Source organism: Accipiter gentilis, chromosome 12 (genome assembly GCF_929443795.1).
Source record: "Accipiter gentilis chromosome 12, bAccGen1.1, whole genome shotgun sequence".
In the NCBI taxonomy this organism is placed as follows: Eukaryota; Metazoa; Chordata; class Aves; order Accipitriformes; family Accipitridae; genus Astur; species Astur gentilis.
The window spans coordinates 8721589-8736481 of record NC_064891.1 but is presented as its reverse complement, the minus strand read 5'-3'; the positions used below and the strand labels follow the sequence as shown (position 1 = coordinate 8736481).

At 41.3% G+C, this 14893-nt stretch overlaps 1 protein-coding gene across 4 annotated transcripts in view; it reads left to right on the top strand.

Moving 5' to 3' along the window:
- The window catches only part of CNOT6L (CCR4-NOT transcription complex subunit 6 like), a 38060-nt gene that overhangs the window by 14896 nt on the left and 8271 nt on the right, over window positions 1-14893 (top strand). For 3 of the 4 annotated variants that reach the window (XM_049814657.1, XM_049814659.1, XM_049814656.1), the window contains 9 exons: window positions 5727-5848; window positions 6318-6504; window positions 6979-7064; window positions 7513-7602; window positions 8420-8488; window positions 10479-10636; window positions 11670-11824; window positions 13238-13389; window positions 14554-14778. In XM_049814657.1, coding sequence (XP_049670614.1) covers window positions 5737-5848; window positions 6318-6504; window positions 6979-7064; window positions 7513-7602; window positions 8420-8488; window positions 10479-10636; window positions 11670-11824; window positions 13238-13389; window positions 14554-14778 — 1234 coding nt within the window. In that variant the 5' untranslated portion in view covers window positions 5727-5736. Of the gene's footprint in view, window positions 1-5636; window positions 5653-5726; window positions 5849-6317; window positions 6505-6978; window positions 7065-7512; window positions 7603-8419; window positions 8489-10478; window positions 10637-11669; window positions 11825-13237; window positions 13390-14553; window positions 14779-14893 lie in introns of all 4 variants that reach the window. The other variant, XM_049814655.1, reaches the window with a different exon arrangement.

Below are 14893 nucleotides of genomic sequence, written 5' to 3'. Positions count from 1 at the left end.
CTATACTTCCCCTTCTCCTCTGGCAGGCTGAAGTCGAGAGACTTTTGTCATACAGTCATATAAAAACTGAGCGTGCTTGTTACAGGTGAGTGGCCTTCCTCTCCTCCCTTTGCAACCATTTAGTCCTGTTTACAAAATACATTGATAAAAATGGCTCTTGTTTCCAGCTTCCAGTCCAACTTTCCAACATTAAATAACACGTGCCTGTGTGTATACATGCGCACGCACACACCCTGGCCTCGTCAACCAGCAGGATTTTTAATTCCTGGGAGGGATCACCATATGGAAGTGGATGGACAGTAAGCTGTTACTGCGCAGAGGAAGGAGGAATGATTCAGGGCCGTCTGCTGGATAGTTTTCAAAATGCTTTGGCAGTTTGACTCATCTATATACAGAGACTGAAAAAAAAAGTCACAAAGAATGTCACTCTGCTGGAGGCGAGGATTTTGAGTTGTGCTAACACATCCACGAACATCGGGCTGAAGCAAGATGAAGTTGCAGCTCTTTTCTATTTACTTCCTTGTTAGAAACAGACAATTCATTTATGCATCGAGCTATGAAAGAACTTAAATGGAACAACACATTCTAGTTGCTATAATTTAAGAAATGCATCTTCTAACCTCTCTGGGGAAGGGACAGGTCATTATTTTGCAGCAGGATGTTGCTCTGAGGGACTTTGACCTATCTGGCTTCAAAGCTCTCCTGCAACATAAATGCCAAATCGTCTGGACAGCTTTGAGCAGGCTTTCTCTTTCCACTGAACATACATTAATCCTTCTGCTTGATGGGGGATATTTGCCTTCAGAAGAAGAGATGTGACTTCATTAAAAGTGATAGTGATGCAGTTCATCCCTCGTAGCAACCCTGAGATAGTTACTTTGGTGTGTTTGGATGTCCTGTGTAATGGTAGAGCTTTTTCTATGTTCACAGCTGCTGTTGATTTCCCCCACCCATACAAAAAAAAAAAATACACTATGAGTTAAGAAATTTCTTAATATCTGACACGGTGTCCTGTTTTCTCTTGTGTTGATGCAGTTTGTAAGGCTGCCTTCAGCTTTTCCCTTAGAAAAAAATCAGTTTCTATTTCATACTGCTAACTATATGCTCCCCATCTCATATTCTCTGCACCTATATTACTCAAGAAGATCTTGGATAGTTAAGTCTAGAAAAACAGTGCTCTTTTCTGTTTATTACCTGGTTGCCTGAAACTCCAAGTGTGCAGAAGGTCCTGTTGTTTGTTGCCCAAAAAATGTGTCTTCAGAGTAAAAGCCTGTGGCACAGCCTGATATCTCAAAACTTTCTTCTTTAACACTCTTCATACTTTCAGTACCATCACATTATTCCTTTTTTTTTTTTTTTTTTTTGGCTTTAATCAATAGTTAGCATGCCCCGTACAGAAAAGCCAGCAAACACAACAGCATATAAAAACAAGAATGCAAAAAAGACAGCCAGAAACCTACTACTTGCAACACTTCCAAAACAAGTAACTGCCCCTTAACCCTTTTTATATACAGCTGAGCTAGAGCTGCTTAAGTTCACCTGGGACCTACTTAGGGTTTCAGCTGAGTAACCCTGCTATGCCAGTCATCTCTAGGCTTTTGAGGATGGGCTTGTAGCCAAAGAGTTAGCACATAAGCATGACGTTGTTAGGAACCTCCAGATTTTGAAGTTTGTTCAGAGCTTAAATACTGTCCTTACTAATGCACTGGTGTTCTCATATTCAGGTTTTCTTTAATTTACATAATGTCAGGGTCATACTCTTTAAGTTTACATGGTTAGAATTGTAGTGGAGAGCAAGTTTTAGAAGCTTCAAAAGTTTTCCATGGGAACTCTTTAGAAGAAAAGCTGGCAAGAACTTCTATTTTTGGTCCCACTTGAAAAACAAAGAAACTGAGTCCACATATTCTGCTTACATCACACCTGTGGTGTTAGCTGAATTTTAGCAAAGGCCTTGCTTGAACCTGCAGGGTGGAACTCTGCAACAGCTCAAGCTGACCTAAATCAGTGCTATTTCAGTTCCCACACCGCTGGCTGGGTCTTCCTGCTTTGTTCCTTGCCACAGCACTAATGTGTGTCTGATTTTGGGGTTAACTGATTCAGGAAACTTGGTGTAGCTCCCTGAAGACCGAGCAAAAATAGGCTGAGATTTTTGGATACTGGTTTAGTTGCAGGACAAGCAGAAGGGGAGATGGGAACGATAGGAGTTGGGAACCCAGGCAGAATTCATTTTTGCTTCAAAAAAATACATGTGGTGGCTTTCAAGTCTTGCTCAATGTTGCTGTTACGCACAAGAAAAAAAAAATATTTGATTTAGGTTTGTTTTCCCTTTTCTGTAACTGTGGAAATTACACTGGTGCTCGTTTGACTCACTACTATTTCAAAATAATATTAAAGTGACTAATACCTGAAAAATGTGCGTGTCATTTGACTCGCAGTTCAGGGCTCATTTCATTGGAAGGCCTCCGACTGCCGCAAATTGCTTTAAATTGGCAGCGCACTTCTCATAATGAGCGATATTTCCACATAATTCAGTTGGGTTCCCTGCCAAGGAGGAAACTGTAATCCTGAAGCTTTTTGATGGTGTCACCCGGTCAGTGGTCATCTCTTGGCCTGTGGGCAGGTATGGATGAGTATGGGGTGACTCAGATGGTCTAACCACCGCAGTATTAATGACTTCATTGCCAGGCCCTGGGATATTTGTCCAACTTCTGTCCCGCTGTGAGGAGCGAAGCTGCTGGGGTCTGGCAGTGGGAATGGCAAGCCCTGCTCTGGTTTCCAGCGAGGCTGCTCAGCAGCTGGAGGAGACTGCTGCCGCTTCAAGACTTTGAACCAACGTGCGTGTGTGACAGCAAGGACCCCTGGCTGGACTGAGCCTTCCTGAGCTGTTAGCCATCTGTGTCTGTCTTGCGATGAAATGGCGAGCAGAAACACGAATAATTTTCTGCTTCCTTTTTTAGCTGGAAATGCACCTTGAGAAGCCCATAGGAAGCAACCACAGCCAAAGCTTAGTATGTAGAAACTGAAATTTAAGCCTGCCTAGGTCTGATATCACTATAATATTATGCTGTAGAAAACAAGAATGTGAAGACCCGGTAAGCACAGCGTGTTTCACAGAGCACTCTGTGAAAATGCTGGTGCTGGGTATTGGACAGCAAAGTTTGCGATGTCTTAGGTCCAGATGTGGTAGAAGTATGGATCGTTTTAAGATACGACAGATGAAAAAGCAAAATGAAGACCCATCCTGGGTCAGTTCAAATGTCTGATGATTAAGACTTAAAGATCCAAAACACTCTCTTCTGCCCTAAACCCTTAATCCTTTGTTGGTATTCTGCTTGATTTTCACCACGCAGCTTTTAGGTTTTCCCTTTCTAAGCTGCAGTACGCCTTGTGGATGAAATAAATATTGCCAGGTAATGAAATCTCATTTTCTATTAAAGGATCATTGCTGGTAATCCTGTGACAGTGATGTGACAGCTTTACTTACTGCAGAACTAGCTTTTTGGCACAAAGAGACTTGCTCCATTTATGCCATGTCTGAAACGCTAGGACTGTGGTCTTGATTTGAGTGTGTATCATGTAAAGTTTGTATTGAGTAGGATGCTAGATAATAACTCGGTGCTAATTGAGGCAATTAGGCTTTAATACAAAGTACGGTAGCATTGCAGCGTGCTTCCTCGCAGGCATGGGGACTGGGATGGTGCTCTCCACAGCTGCCAGGGACTGCAAGCTCTCCCAGTTCTCGGGTCTTGGCCCCCTGTCTCAGCAGTGATTCACGGCTCTGCTGGATGTCTCTGGTCGGCTCCAGGGGTCTAGCAAAATCCAGGAAGAGCCGTGTCGAGACTCGCTGGAATGTGGATTAGTTTCATACATGTCTAAGGGCAAGGATGCCTGGGAGAAAAGGTGAAATAGGGCTCTCGTGGCTCTCGGCAGGGGCTGTGAGGAATCCGTTCTTGGGGCCGGGGCTGCTCCCTGCTTCTGCACATGCACATATTTAACAGTGAAGCTAAATCCAGCAAAACCCAAGCACCGGAGAGTTAGCATTCCCGAAGCATAGCCTGTAACTCTGATTGTGTCGGGAAGTACCGTTCCCGATTTTGAGGTTCTGAAATGAGGATCAAAGGCTTTCAGGTCTAATCCCATGTCCTTAAATAATCTGTTTCATTCATTGCCCCAAACTGAATTGCTGCAGCTGAGCAGCGTGAGCACAGAATCCTCTTACACTGTAGCTTTCCTTGCTGTATGACTTCACCTGTAAATAGAAGTTGGCTATAATTAGACATGGTGGGGCTCACATCTCCCCTGCGCTTGCAACAGGGAGCCTTAATTCGGTTAAAATGGAATTTCCTTGGGTTTTCGTCAGGGAGGGAAGCACCAGACCTGTAACTGAGACCCTTTGGAGGGGACAGCCCTGACAGCTCCTGCTCCTGTGCAGTGCTGGAATGCTGGTTTGGCTATCTGCATCAACTGGAAAAAAACTGCAGTACTTTGAGCTCATAAAATGGACGTGTGATCTTTGTTTAGTTGGACTAGCTAAAAAAACACTTGGTAGTTTCCTCAAATTCTTGATAGTTTTTTCTCCTGTCAGTTCAGCAAACCAAACAAGTTATAGTTGTTTTAAGAGCTTCACAGCTATTGCAGCCAGTTGTAGTAGAGATGTATGTATGAGGGAAAAAATGCATCCTGTAGACCAGCTGCTTTGGATTTGTATAAAATCAGGGTTTGTGTATTTTGTGTGTCTGGGGAGGAAAAGATGAGTGAACAGCAAATTCAGCTAACCATATGTTTTCAAACCAAACAACCCCTCTGCCCCCCTAGTGTTTCTCGGCACAGCGGTCTGGGGAGGTATGGAGGGAAACCTCCCCGTGTCATCTGGAAGGTGTATGTTTTTTGAATGGGACATCGGAGCTCTCTTCTGACAAGAATCTGGAAAATGAGATCAGTTGAATTTGTGTGTGTGCAAGCTCACCCTTAAGTCGTGAGTGCATCTGATATTAAAGTTTTGGACTGGGCTGAAGCCCTGTATGCACAAGAACAGCTAATGAGAATTTTACCTGAGCTCATTTGATGTGTCCTAGGCCATTAGGAGTAAGAAGGTCTTGACTGATACTGAGCATGAAAAAGCACAAAACAGAAAAGCTAGATAGTTAATGGAAAAATTGAGCTAATTCCCCTTCAGATTGCAATTTCAAGTCTTGTATAAGTGGAGTGCAAAAGCAGGACTTTGTACGTTGAAAATAATTGCTGTAAAGGCAAAGAGAAGAGCCTTCCCTTCAATCGTTGGTTCCCTGTGAAAACTACAGGAGGGAGCAGTCCATGTGCTTTCGCCGTGAACAGCAAAACGCTGTCATCTTGTCTGCAGGTTCTGCACACAGCAAATAACTCAGCAATGATGTAGGTTATGCTTTGGTCTGGGGGATAAACTAGGAAATCCAGAAAGTCTGCATTCGGACAGTACAAGGTTGCACTGTGGATGACTGCAGAAAACCAAACTTTGTAGGAAGAAATGCCCTTTTCCATTACGGGCCCGTATTCTGCAAAGGCCTGAGCACCTGCTTAACTCCATGCTGCTGGGAGCAGTTGGGCTGACATCAGCATAATATTTATTGTACATAACCCTAGGGCATTTGTTTTTGCAGAGTGTCACTGGAGAAGGTAAGCTCCTGGCGGGCTAGAAATGAAGAAATGTTGCCGAGTGACAGACGGTAATGGTTCTGATGGTCTTTCAGACTAACAGGGATGCCAAAGGAAAAATATGATCCTCCAGATCCTCGCAGAATTTACACCATCATGTCAGCAGAAGAGGTAGCCAACGGGAAGAAGTCACACTGGGCTGAATTAGAGATCTCGGGTGAGTTCATTTGGTGTTGAATTTTGGTTCGGCGGAGTTGTTGGTGCCCCAGAATCATACCAGACACTTTCAGATAGGGGATCCTGTTGTGAAGACAGTTTTTCAGAGTTGGAGGAGGAGTAGTAATTGACTTACCAGATTGCCTTTGAGCTTGGCTGTCTCACATTCAGCCCAGTTGATTTAAAACACCAACTCAGATTGGGCGTGAGTTTTTGGATACAACATGGGCTTCCCTAGGACTGTACCTTTGTCTCTATCCTTTTAACTGGGAAGGTTAGATAATTATTTAAAGTCTGCTCATAGAAAAGATGTACAAAGGTATCTTCTGCAAGTGTCGCTGAGTGTTCCAGTGAAGTGGTAGGGTTTCCACACTGGAAATCCCATATTCTGACATCCCCCATACTTTGTATCTGATGGTTTGAGAGTGCAGACCAGACTGAAGAGGTGGTTCTTTGTTTTTCTTTTTTAGGTAGAGTGCGGAGCTTAAGTACGTCACTTTGGTCGCTGACGCACTTGACTGCTCTGCACCTCAATGACAATAATCTTACTCGCATTCCACCTGATATTGCCAAGCTTCATAATCTGGTTTACCTGGATCTGTCATCCAACAAACTCAGAAGTTTACCAGCAGAACTAGGAAACATGGTGTCTCTCAGGTGAGAGAAATTATTCTAGTTAACTTTTCAAAAACCTGTGTTCTGGGATTGGGACCAAGAATTTTATTTTGCTTGCCATTCTTGTATTTAAAATAATTCTGAAAAATTCAAGATTGGTGCAAAGCTTCATTTCTAATAATTATTTTGGGGTTCATTACCCTCCTTTCCTGATCTCTACAGATACATGTCTGTAAGCTATGTAGTCTTCTGCTCTGAAACATTCTTTGAGAGTAGGTAATTGCCTGCAGTTTGAATTCTCCCTGATTTAATTTTGTGTTTTGGGGTTTTTGTGGCTTTTTTTTTCCCTAATGAAAGTATTTTGGTCATGCTTTGAAATGGGAAGATTGGCATATCTTTCCATAATACAAAAAAATTCAGGGTGAAAAGTGTAATCTTTGAAGATGAGCGGCATATAGCGCTTTGAGTTTTCTTCTGATGTGATACTCATCAAAAGTGTTTTTGCATTTGCTGCAGGGAATTGCTTTTAAATAACAATCTGTTACGGGTTTTGCCTTATGAACTTGGACGGCTCTTCCAGCTACAAACCCTAGGTTTGAAAGGTGAGTTCTTTACAGCTAAATACTCCTAGGAGTACTCTTGAATTACTGAGGAGGTGGGCTTAAAAGCTTTGTGTATTACCTCAATATTTTCTTACAGTTTATTTGAGATATGAAGCTTGCAGCAAAAATGACCAGCCAGTTTGGAAAATGCTTTTCTTTTTAAATGCTGTTAAACTTTCTTATGAGCCTATTTTAAATCTGCAGATAGGTAAATAAACCCTTTAACCTACTGTATTATTGATTGAGGTGAGTCAAAGGAAGAAAGTCTACGTGTGCTAGCTAATTCTATAGCATCTGTTACTGTGGTATTCTACAGTTCCAAATTAAGCAACCTAAATATCTTCTGGGTCAATTCATCTGTTCTCATTATGGGGGATTTTCTTTGGTTGGAAAGCCTCAAGAAAGTCAGGCAGCTAATCACCCAGTTGTTGTTTTATGCTGTTGGCAGGCAATCCTTTATCACAAGATATTCTCAGCCTCTACCAGGATCCGGACGGAACTCGAAAGCTACTGAACTACATGCTTGACAATCTAGCAGGTGACAGCCCTACAAATCTGATTGACAGAAGTGGTGTAAAAGCATGCATTTCTGACAGTATTTGCTTCTAAAACAAGAATCTGAACCACTGAAGGGAGAGTGTTTTCTAACTGCTTTTGCATTTTTGTCAAGTGGTTCCAGTCATACACATAAACACACACAGTGGAAGAGGTTGACGTATTTTCTAAGCTTTTCCCATATTCCCATGTTACAGCCAGTTGTTCCCACTGTTCTGTTTGAAACCCTTCAATTGCCAACAAAGTGCTAAGTCTTCCTTGCTGAAGCCATTTTGATACTTTCCACTAGAAATTATAATCCAAATGCAAGCAGAATGTCAAATTTAGATCTAGAAATACCAAAGCGATTAAGAATATCCAGTACCTGACTCAGATCCTGCTTCATGGTTCTGTAACTGAGCTTTCCATTTGCCACTTGATGTCTGCTAAGTTAAAGTATTGCAGGAGTGTTGGGTATAGGGTGAGGATCCTGGAGAAGGGGAGTGCAGGATGTCTGAACCATTACAGGACTTACCCTTCCTTCTTCAGCAGTGTATTCAAGGTGCAGAAGTATTTCAGTGGTGCTTCTAGATTTGAAAGCAAGAGACAAAAATAGTTGTGAATCTTACAATTGACAAATTTGATCTTGCTATAGCTAGCTATTTAAATGATTCTTGCCTACCCTGGAGCATAAAAAGACTTGGGGAGTTGGGGTTGCAAAGCACGGTATGGAACATTACTGTTCAGTCATAATTTGGACTTGGAAATTGTAACTTACAAATACAAAACCTGAATTAATCACTGTTTTAAATTTATTTTAGTTCATCCAGAGCAGCTGCCTCCAAGGCCATGGATTACTTTAAAAGAACGAGACCAAATTCTGCCCTCAGGTAAATCTGTGGTTCTTTACCCTGTGTTCTCACAATAACGTGCTGAAAAGCTTTTCTTTGGCTTTATCTTCAGAGAAGTCTTCTGCCTTACATGGATCGGACTGAAAATAGCAATTTGTGTTCATTTGTACTAAAACAATTAACATATGGCTGTGCTGTAAATACAATTTTTGTAATTTGAATGGGATGCTGGTCATTTCTTTTCCATGTTAGGCTTTTTCATAACTGTTCTAGCCACTGATGCTCAAGCAGAAGAGCTTTTTTTGAAAAATTCAGTTCTCAGAAATAGTAAGAACTGTAAAATAACTGTATACAAGTGCCGTGTCTGCGCACAGGCTGACTAAAGAGAGACTTTGAGAAGTTGCTATCTGCAAGTAAACACGTGGAGTGCCTGCTACTGAAGTTAGTTTAATGCCCTCTATTGTTGCTTTTGATAAAGTGCATGTCTTCAGGCTGTCTAAATCCAGTGGCCCTTCTTCCCCTGTGCATCCTGAATACAGCCCTCAAAAACCATCAGTGAGCTTGTATAAAGAAGAAAAATGCTAATATTGTTATTGCAGAAGATCAGATTAATAACCAGCAAGAATAATGTGGCAGTCCTCTGTACTTTTTCTTTTTAGAAGCGTGACAATGGCAGGTCTTCAAAACTTAACTTGGTCGTGTGTTAAGCAGGCTAATGTTGCAGTTAAGCTCATCTGTCACCTTTTTTATATTAAAGAACAACAAACCAGAAAAAAAATAGGAAGAAATGGAAAATGCTAAAAGTCCTGTAAGCCACCACAACATCAAGTTCTGCATTTCTGTTTCAAATTCCCATACAAATCAGTATCTCAGTGGAGTTTTACGGACTTTGGTTTTATTTTTTAAATCAAACTTCCTGAGCAGAAACAGAATTCAGAAGTCATTAGAAAGCATAGCGTTAGGCAGGTGAGCTGTGCAATATTTCATGGTTAAAACTGTAACAAGCCAATTGGTTGTTATTATAAAATTGAAGCAACTGAACAGTGGAAATCTCTGATGACAAGTATAAACAAATACAGCTGTGGGGTAGCCTCATAGTAAAACCTCAGTTCTTTCCCTGCAAATATGAGCCAGCTTTTCCAGTGGCACAGTGCTAGGATGTTGCATTTACCTATCTATTTTTCTTGGTGTAAAATCTAAGGGAGTTGAGAAGTTTGTGCGTGAAGGACATGTGTTTCAAGTTGAATGATCAGATAAGCTGCATGCTGTCTTCTTTCTCATTTTTCTGAAATGCAACCAAACAATGTATTAGGTGCTTGCTAATTTATGACTTAATTTCTTCTTCTTTTCCTTGCCCTCACCCAGACCTCTCTCCCACTTAGACTTGATAGACACAGCTACAACTGTATACAACTTAGAAATGTTGTACAGGTGCTAGGAAAATTGTACAAATGTTTTGGAATCAGACTGCCTTAAAATGAAGCATTCTAAATCAGCATTTCTCTCTGATGCTGTGGTATCATGACATAGTAACAGCTTCTTTAGCAGTTTGGCTTTCCTTTTGCTTTAGAACTGTACAGGTCACTAAGTTGCTGTATCAAGGCACCTCATACAATAAATGCTGGGTTTTGACTCTGTCACTGAAATAGCTGCTCCTTTCCCTCTCCTTACCAAAGAGAGAGACTGTTCCTAATTGTTGCCAACCCCTAAATTTCCCCCAACCCCAAAGGTAATAAAGACTTGACTGCAAAATAGGATTGCATTGCTTTATGATGCACATGATGCCCTCTCGTTTTGGTAGTAATGCTGATTTTTTTTCAGGAAGAGTTTAGCCTTATGTGGTAACTGTTGGCTCAGCAGGGCCTTTTTAACTCCTGCTCATGAAACGCTAGTGGAATAAGCCCACTGACTTGTGTTCAGTAGGCCCGCCAGAATAGACCATGTAAGGTTCAGTATTTTGGCTTGAATAAGTTCAGCATTTGTAATCTTCAGAGGTTGATAACCTTGCCCTTTCTTTCTTTCCTTCCAGCTTCATTCACAGTTATGTGTTACAATGTGTTGTGTGATAAATATGCCACCCGGCAGCTCTATGGCTACTGCCCATCTTGGGCACTCAATTGGGAGTATAGAAAAAAGGGAATCATGGAAGAAATTGTCAACTGTGATGCAGATATCATTAGTCTTCAGGTAACTGGAAAATAACTGTATTTTTCATCAGAAACAGAAAACCTTAACTTCTACCTTTAGAATGAAACGCTCCCTTGAGAACACCATATTCGCCTGCTTGCTAACAAATTCTGGGGTTTACAAGCTGTGTGCACAGCAACCTGTTTACACATTAGCTTGTGTTTTATGAAATGAGACAAAGTAAGTGCAATAAAATTAGCTAAATTACTAGGTAATTTGTGTTGGAAGATCTGGGTCTTTTCCCCCTCAGATAAACATCGTAAATATTCTCCCTCTAGGTATATGGGGTTTACGGCAGGAGGGGAGAATATAGAATGCTATATCCCCAAGTGCCACTGTTCCTAGTCCATTCCTGCTTGGTACAGAAGTTAAAGTCTCAAAAATATTCTCATTGGCTAACAAGGGGACTCTCATGGTCAAAATTAAATATCAATTGTCACTGGTACATGTATCCTGCTGTGTTATTAGAAATGTATTGCCAATGTTTAGAACAGTTGAACACTTCTGCCTTTAAACTGATCTTTCATTTTTTAAGCAAGTTTTGGTAAGCAAAAATCTTGCACAAGAAGAGAGTCTTTACTTTGGTCTGAAAACCTCAAGATCAACATCTGAAATCCTCTTGGAGTCCAAATGTTACTACAGAGAAAATGCTTTATTACAGAACAGTGAGAGACCCTTGTGCAAAAGAGCTCTCCAGATTAAATACTTATTGCTGCTGGATATCTGTTGACCTCTCAGAAGTTTTAACCTAGGACTGTATCCGCATTCAGATGTCAAAAGTATCAGGTGTAATCTATTGCTATACAAAATACACCTGTCACTTTCCCTTTTGGGGGGATTCCAGGATATCCAGGAATGCAAATCTGTTTCCAGCAGGCCATTAATCTAGGAAGTGACATGATTTGTGCAAACAGAAGCTTTTCACTTTGGTGAGATCTGTTGACTGCAAGCCAAGGCAGGCCCAAGTTGCTGTACAGAGATAGGAAGGGTTTACTTGACTTTGTTAGCCTAAGGCATTTGTGTTCAATTCCAGGAAGTGGAAACAGAGCAATACTTCACCCTTTTTCTGCCAGCCTTGAAAGAACGAGGATACGATGGATTCTTTTCTCCCAAGTCACGTGCCAAAATCATGTCTGAGCAGGAGAAAAAGCATGTGGATGGCTGTGCAATATTCTTCAAAACTGAAAAGTAAGGGGCAGAAGCAGCTTTTCAAAAATACATTAAAACCAGCTTGATTTAGGTCTGAAAGCTTTCGTCTCTCGGGGTGCATGGTAACCAAAGTACTGTGCTGTAAAACAAAATATAAAGTTCACTACAAAGAATGATCCTCCCTTCCTGTTTGCTGCTCTATTTGCAACACAGTCCCTCCATGCCTTTCAGACTATGAACAAAGGTATTTCTTCAGAAACATGGAAGTTGCAGGAGAGCGAGTATGAGGAAAAACTTAGATGCTTCATGTGCGGATTTTTTGGCAGATCTAATAAATAGCTCATCTTCTTTTGCCTTGCTTGACAGAAGTTTCACCCCTCTAAGATTAAAGATCTATAAGCTGTGCTGGCTTAATCTTCAGGTATTAAAAGATGCATTGCTGCCAAAGGATCACAGAATTTTCTCTGCTTTTATTAATCGAATTTATGTATAAATTACATAATTGCATACCTGATCCAAAAAAGTTCTGCTACACTAAAAGCATGAAACTATTGGGAAGGGAGGAGAGGTGCTGGCATTCACACTTCTCATCTATGTAAACTGCTCATGGGTTGTACCACACCGAGTATGCCTCCGAATATTCTCTCTCAGTTTTCAGTCATTAAAATGGAAGTTTTGCAAAGCCTTAGCTCTCTTTCAGAGTTTTCACTGCTTACAGAAACAAAATTCGGCCTTTCAGATCATGTATAAAACCTACTCGATTGGTTTTGAATAGAGGAGGTCTGTGAAAACAAACAACTGATTTTTTTCAAACCTTGAAACTAACAAGGGTATATAGAGAACTGGTTAGTATGCTGTGGCTCTCACAGGTGAAAACAGAAGACTAGTAATACTCTATTTTAATTTTCTTGGAGCACAAAACAAAAAAAAACCCCTTTCAATAGCCTTCAGTTTTTCCTGAAGCAAGGCATCCTAAGGCTGGAAAAGAATGAAAACCCAATTTCGTTAAACTAATGGTGGTAGCTAGTAGTTTGTAAGAAGCTGTTTTTTAATAATGCATTTGCCCAAAGTAAAAGGCAAGCCTTTTATTACCATCTCATCTTAATTTTTTGCCTAGAACACTCCTGAGGAGGTGCGATAACCTCTGAGTGTTGCTCTGAATAGTCCTCTCAGAATGCTACGCTGAAACAAGTAAACACATCCTAAACCCCAGGTATCTCGTATCCCCTGAGAGTATCTCACTTGCCAGACCGAGAGCTCTATCCTGACTGGGGCAATATTTCTTAGAACTTTTTTTACTTTTATAAAGCAAGAGGACAAAAGAAACATGCCTCACCCTGTCCTGCAGGCTCTCCCCTCGGATGTGGTAGACTGGAGTGCAGATAGAAACCATGTCTTTTCACGTAGCTGTACATCACATATGTTCACACACGATTCTCTTTGTTTAATCAGATTTACACTGGTGCAGAAGCATACAGTGGAGTTCAACCAGGTGGCGATGGCTAACTCTGAAGGTTCAGAAGCTATGTTAAACAGAGTGATGACGAAGGACAACATCGGAGTTGCCGTGGTGTTAGAGGTGCACAAAGAATTATTTGGAGCAAGTGAGTACGACCGTGGTTCTCTCACTGATTATTCAGTTCCACGTAAAGGCATGAGTTATTCCTAGGTAATACAGCTTTCTAGAATATTATTGCCATTGGTGGTAGTAACCAAATACTCGCAGATGAGTGAACGCTGTTCACTGTGCTGATTTGAGAAAGGATAGCCCATCAATGGCTAAGACAGGACACAGATGACGTGATTTCCTGGTCTGGTTGCACTTGCAGCCAGATGCCCAGCATTTAGCTTTCTCCTTTCAAACTTTTGTCCCTGCTTACTGATTCTGTTAAATTCTTCTTGAAGAATTAAGCTTTTCCAAGGTCAGTGTGTTTACATGCGTATGCTCTTACAAGTAGTTGTCGGTAGTGTTCAACTTCTATTTTCAACTGTCTTTTTTTCCCCTTGATTGAATCCTTCCATCCTCTCCCGGTGATTATATGACAGTGCTGATGTACTGATGTGCAAGAATGAAATTATCAGGTATCTTTTCATGCCACTTGATTGACTGACTGTCACATTTTCATTACGTTTGATCAGATGCAGTAGACAATTTCAACATACTTAAAATTGCCACCCTGCTCTGTCTGTGTGTCTGGTTTTTTGATTGCTTGTTGCCGGTGTACCCTTCAAAGGAGTGCAATGTCTAAATTGCAGGACTGGAAGGAGCTGCCTGTGACTTTATGCCCCATCTTTCAGAGTACTGTTTCTCAGATAAATAGTAAAACCAGCTATAGCGTTTTGCAGCAGCCAGGTTCATACTGCATTCATATGAGCAGGTTTGATTTTTTTCCCCAAGGGAACAATTGGCCGTACCGTGGCAGCTAAGTGTCGGGAAACTCCCTTGTGCCTTAAATATTGAATAATGGTGCATGGTCAAGCAATGACCACTTGAACAGTAGAGAAGGAATGCAATTGTAACAGTATCAGATTATGCTGGCTATTTCTTTCCTGGAGAGATTTAGTCACGTAATATTGCGTAAAAGCTGTTGATTTAAGAAGGAGTAGTGGTTCAGGTAATGCCTTTTTTCCAGCAGTGAAAGTACATCCATCTGCTGGTGCATCTGACTTGGAGTCCTTAGTAGCTAGACACTGAATGTTAACAAAGGGAAATCTGCCGTATTCACACAATCAGCCTTTTGCTGATAAAAGTGCATTTGTTTATCCAGGTATGAAATCGCTTCATGTGGACAAACAGCTGCTTATTGTGGCCAATGCCCACATGCACTGGGACCCTGAATACTCGGATGTGAAACTCATTCAGACTATGATGTTTGTCTCAGAACTGAAAAATATCCTCGAGAAAGCCTCAAGCAGGCCAGGTAGCCCAACAGCAGATCCTAACTCTATCCCTCTGGTGCTGTGTGCAGATCTCAACTCACTGCCTGATTCAGGTAAGACAGGTTTTGGCTTAATTTTTAATTTACCTGTTTAGAACGTTTGAATCCTCTTTTCCTCTGAGGGCAATGGGGCGGTTTGCACTTCCCTGGGTAGGTTTGGATGAAAGCT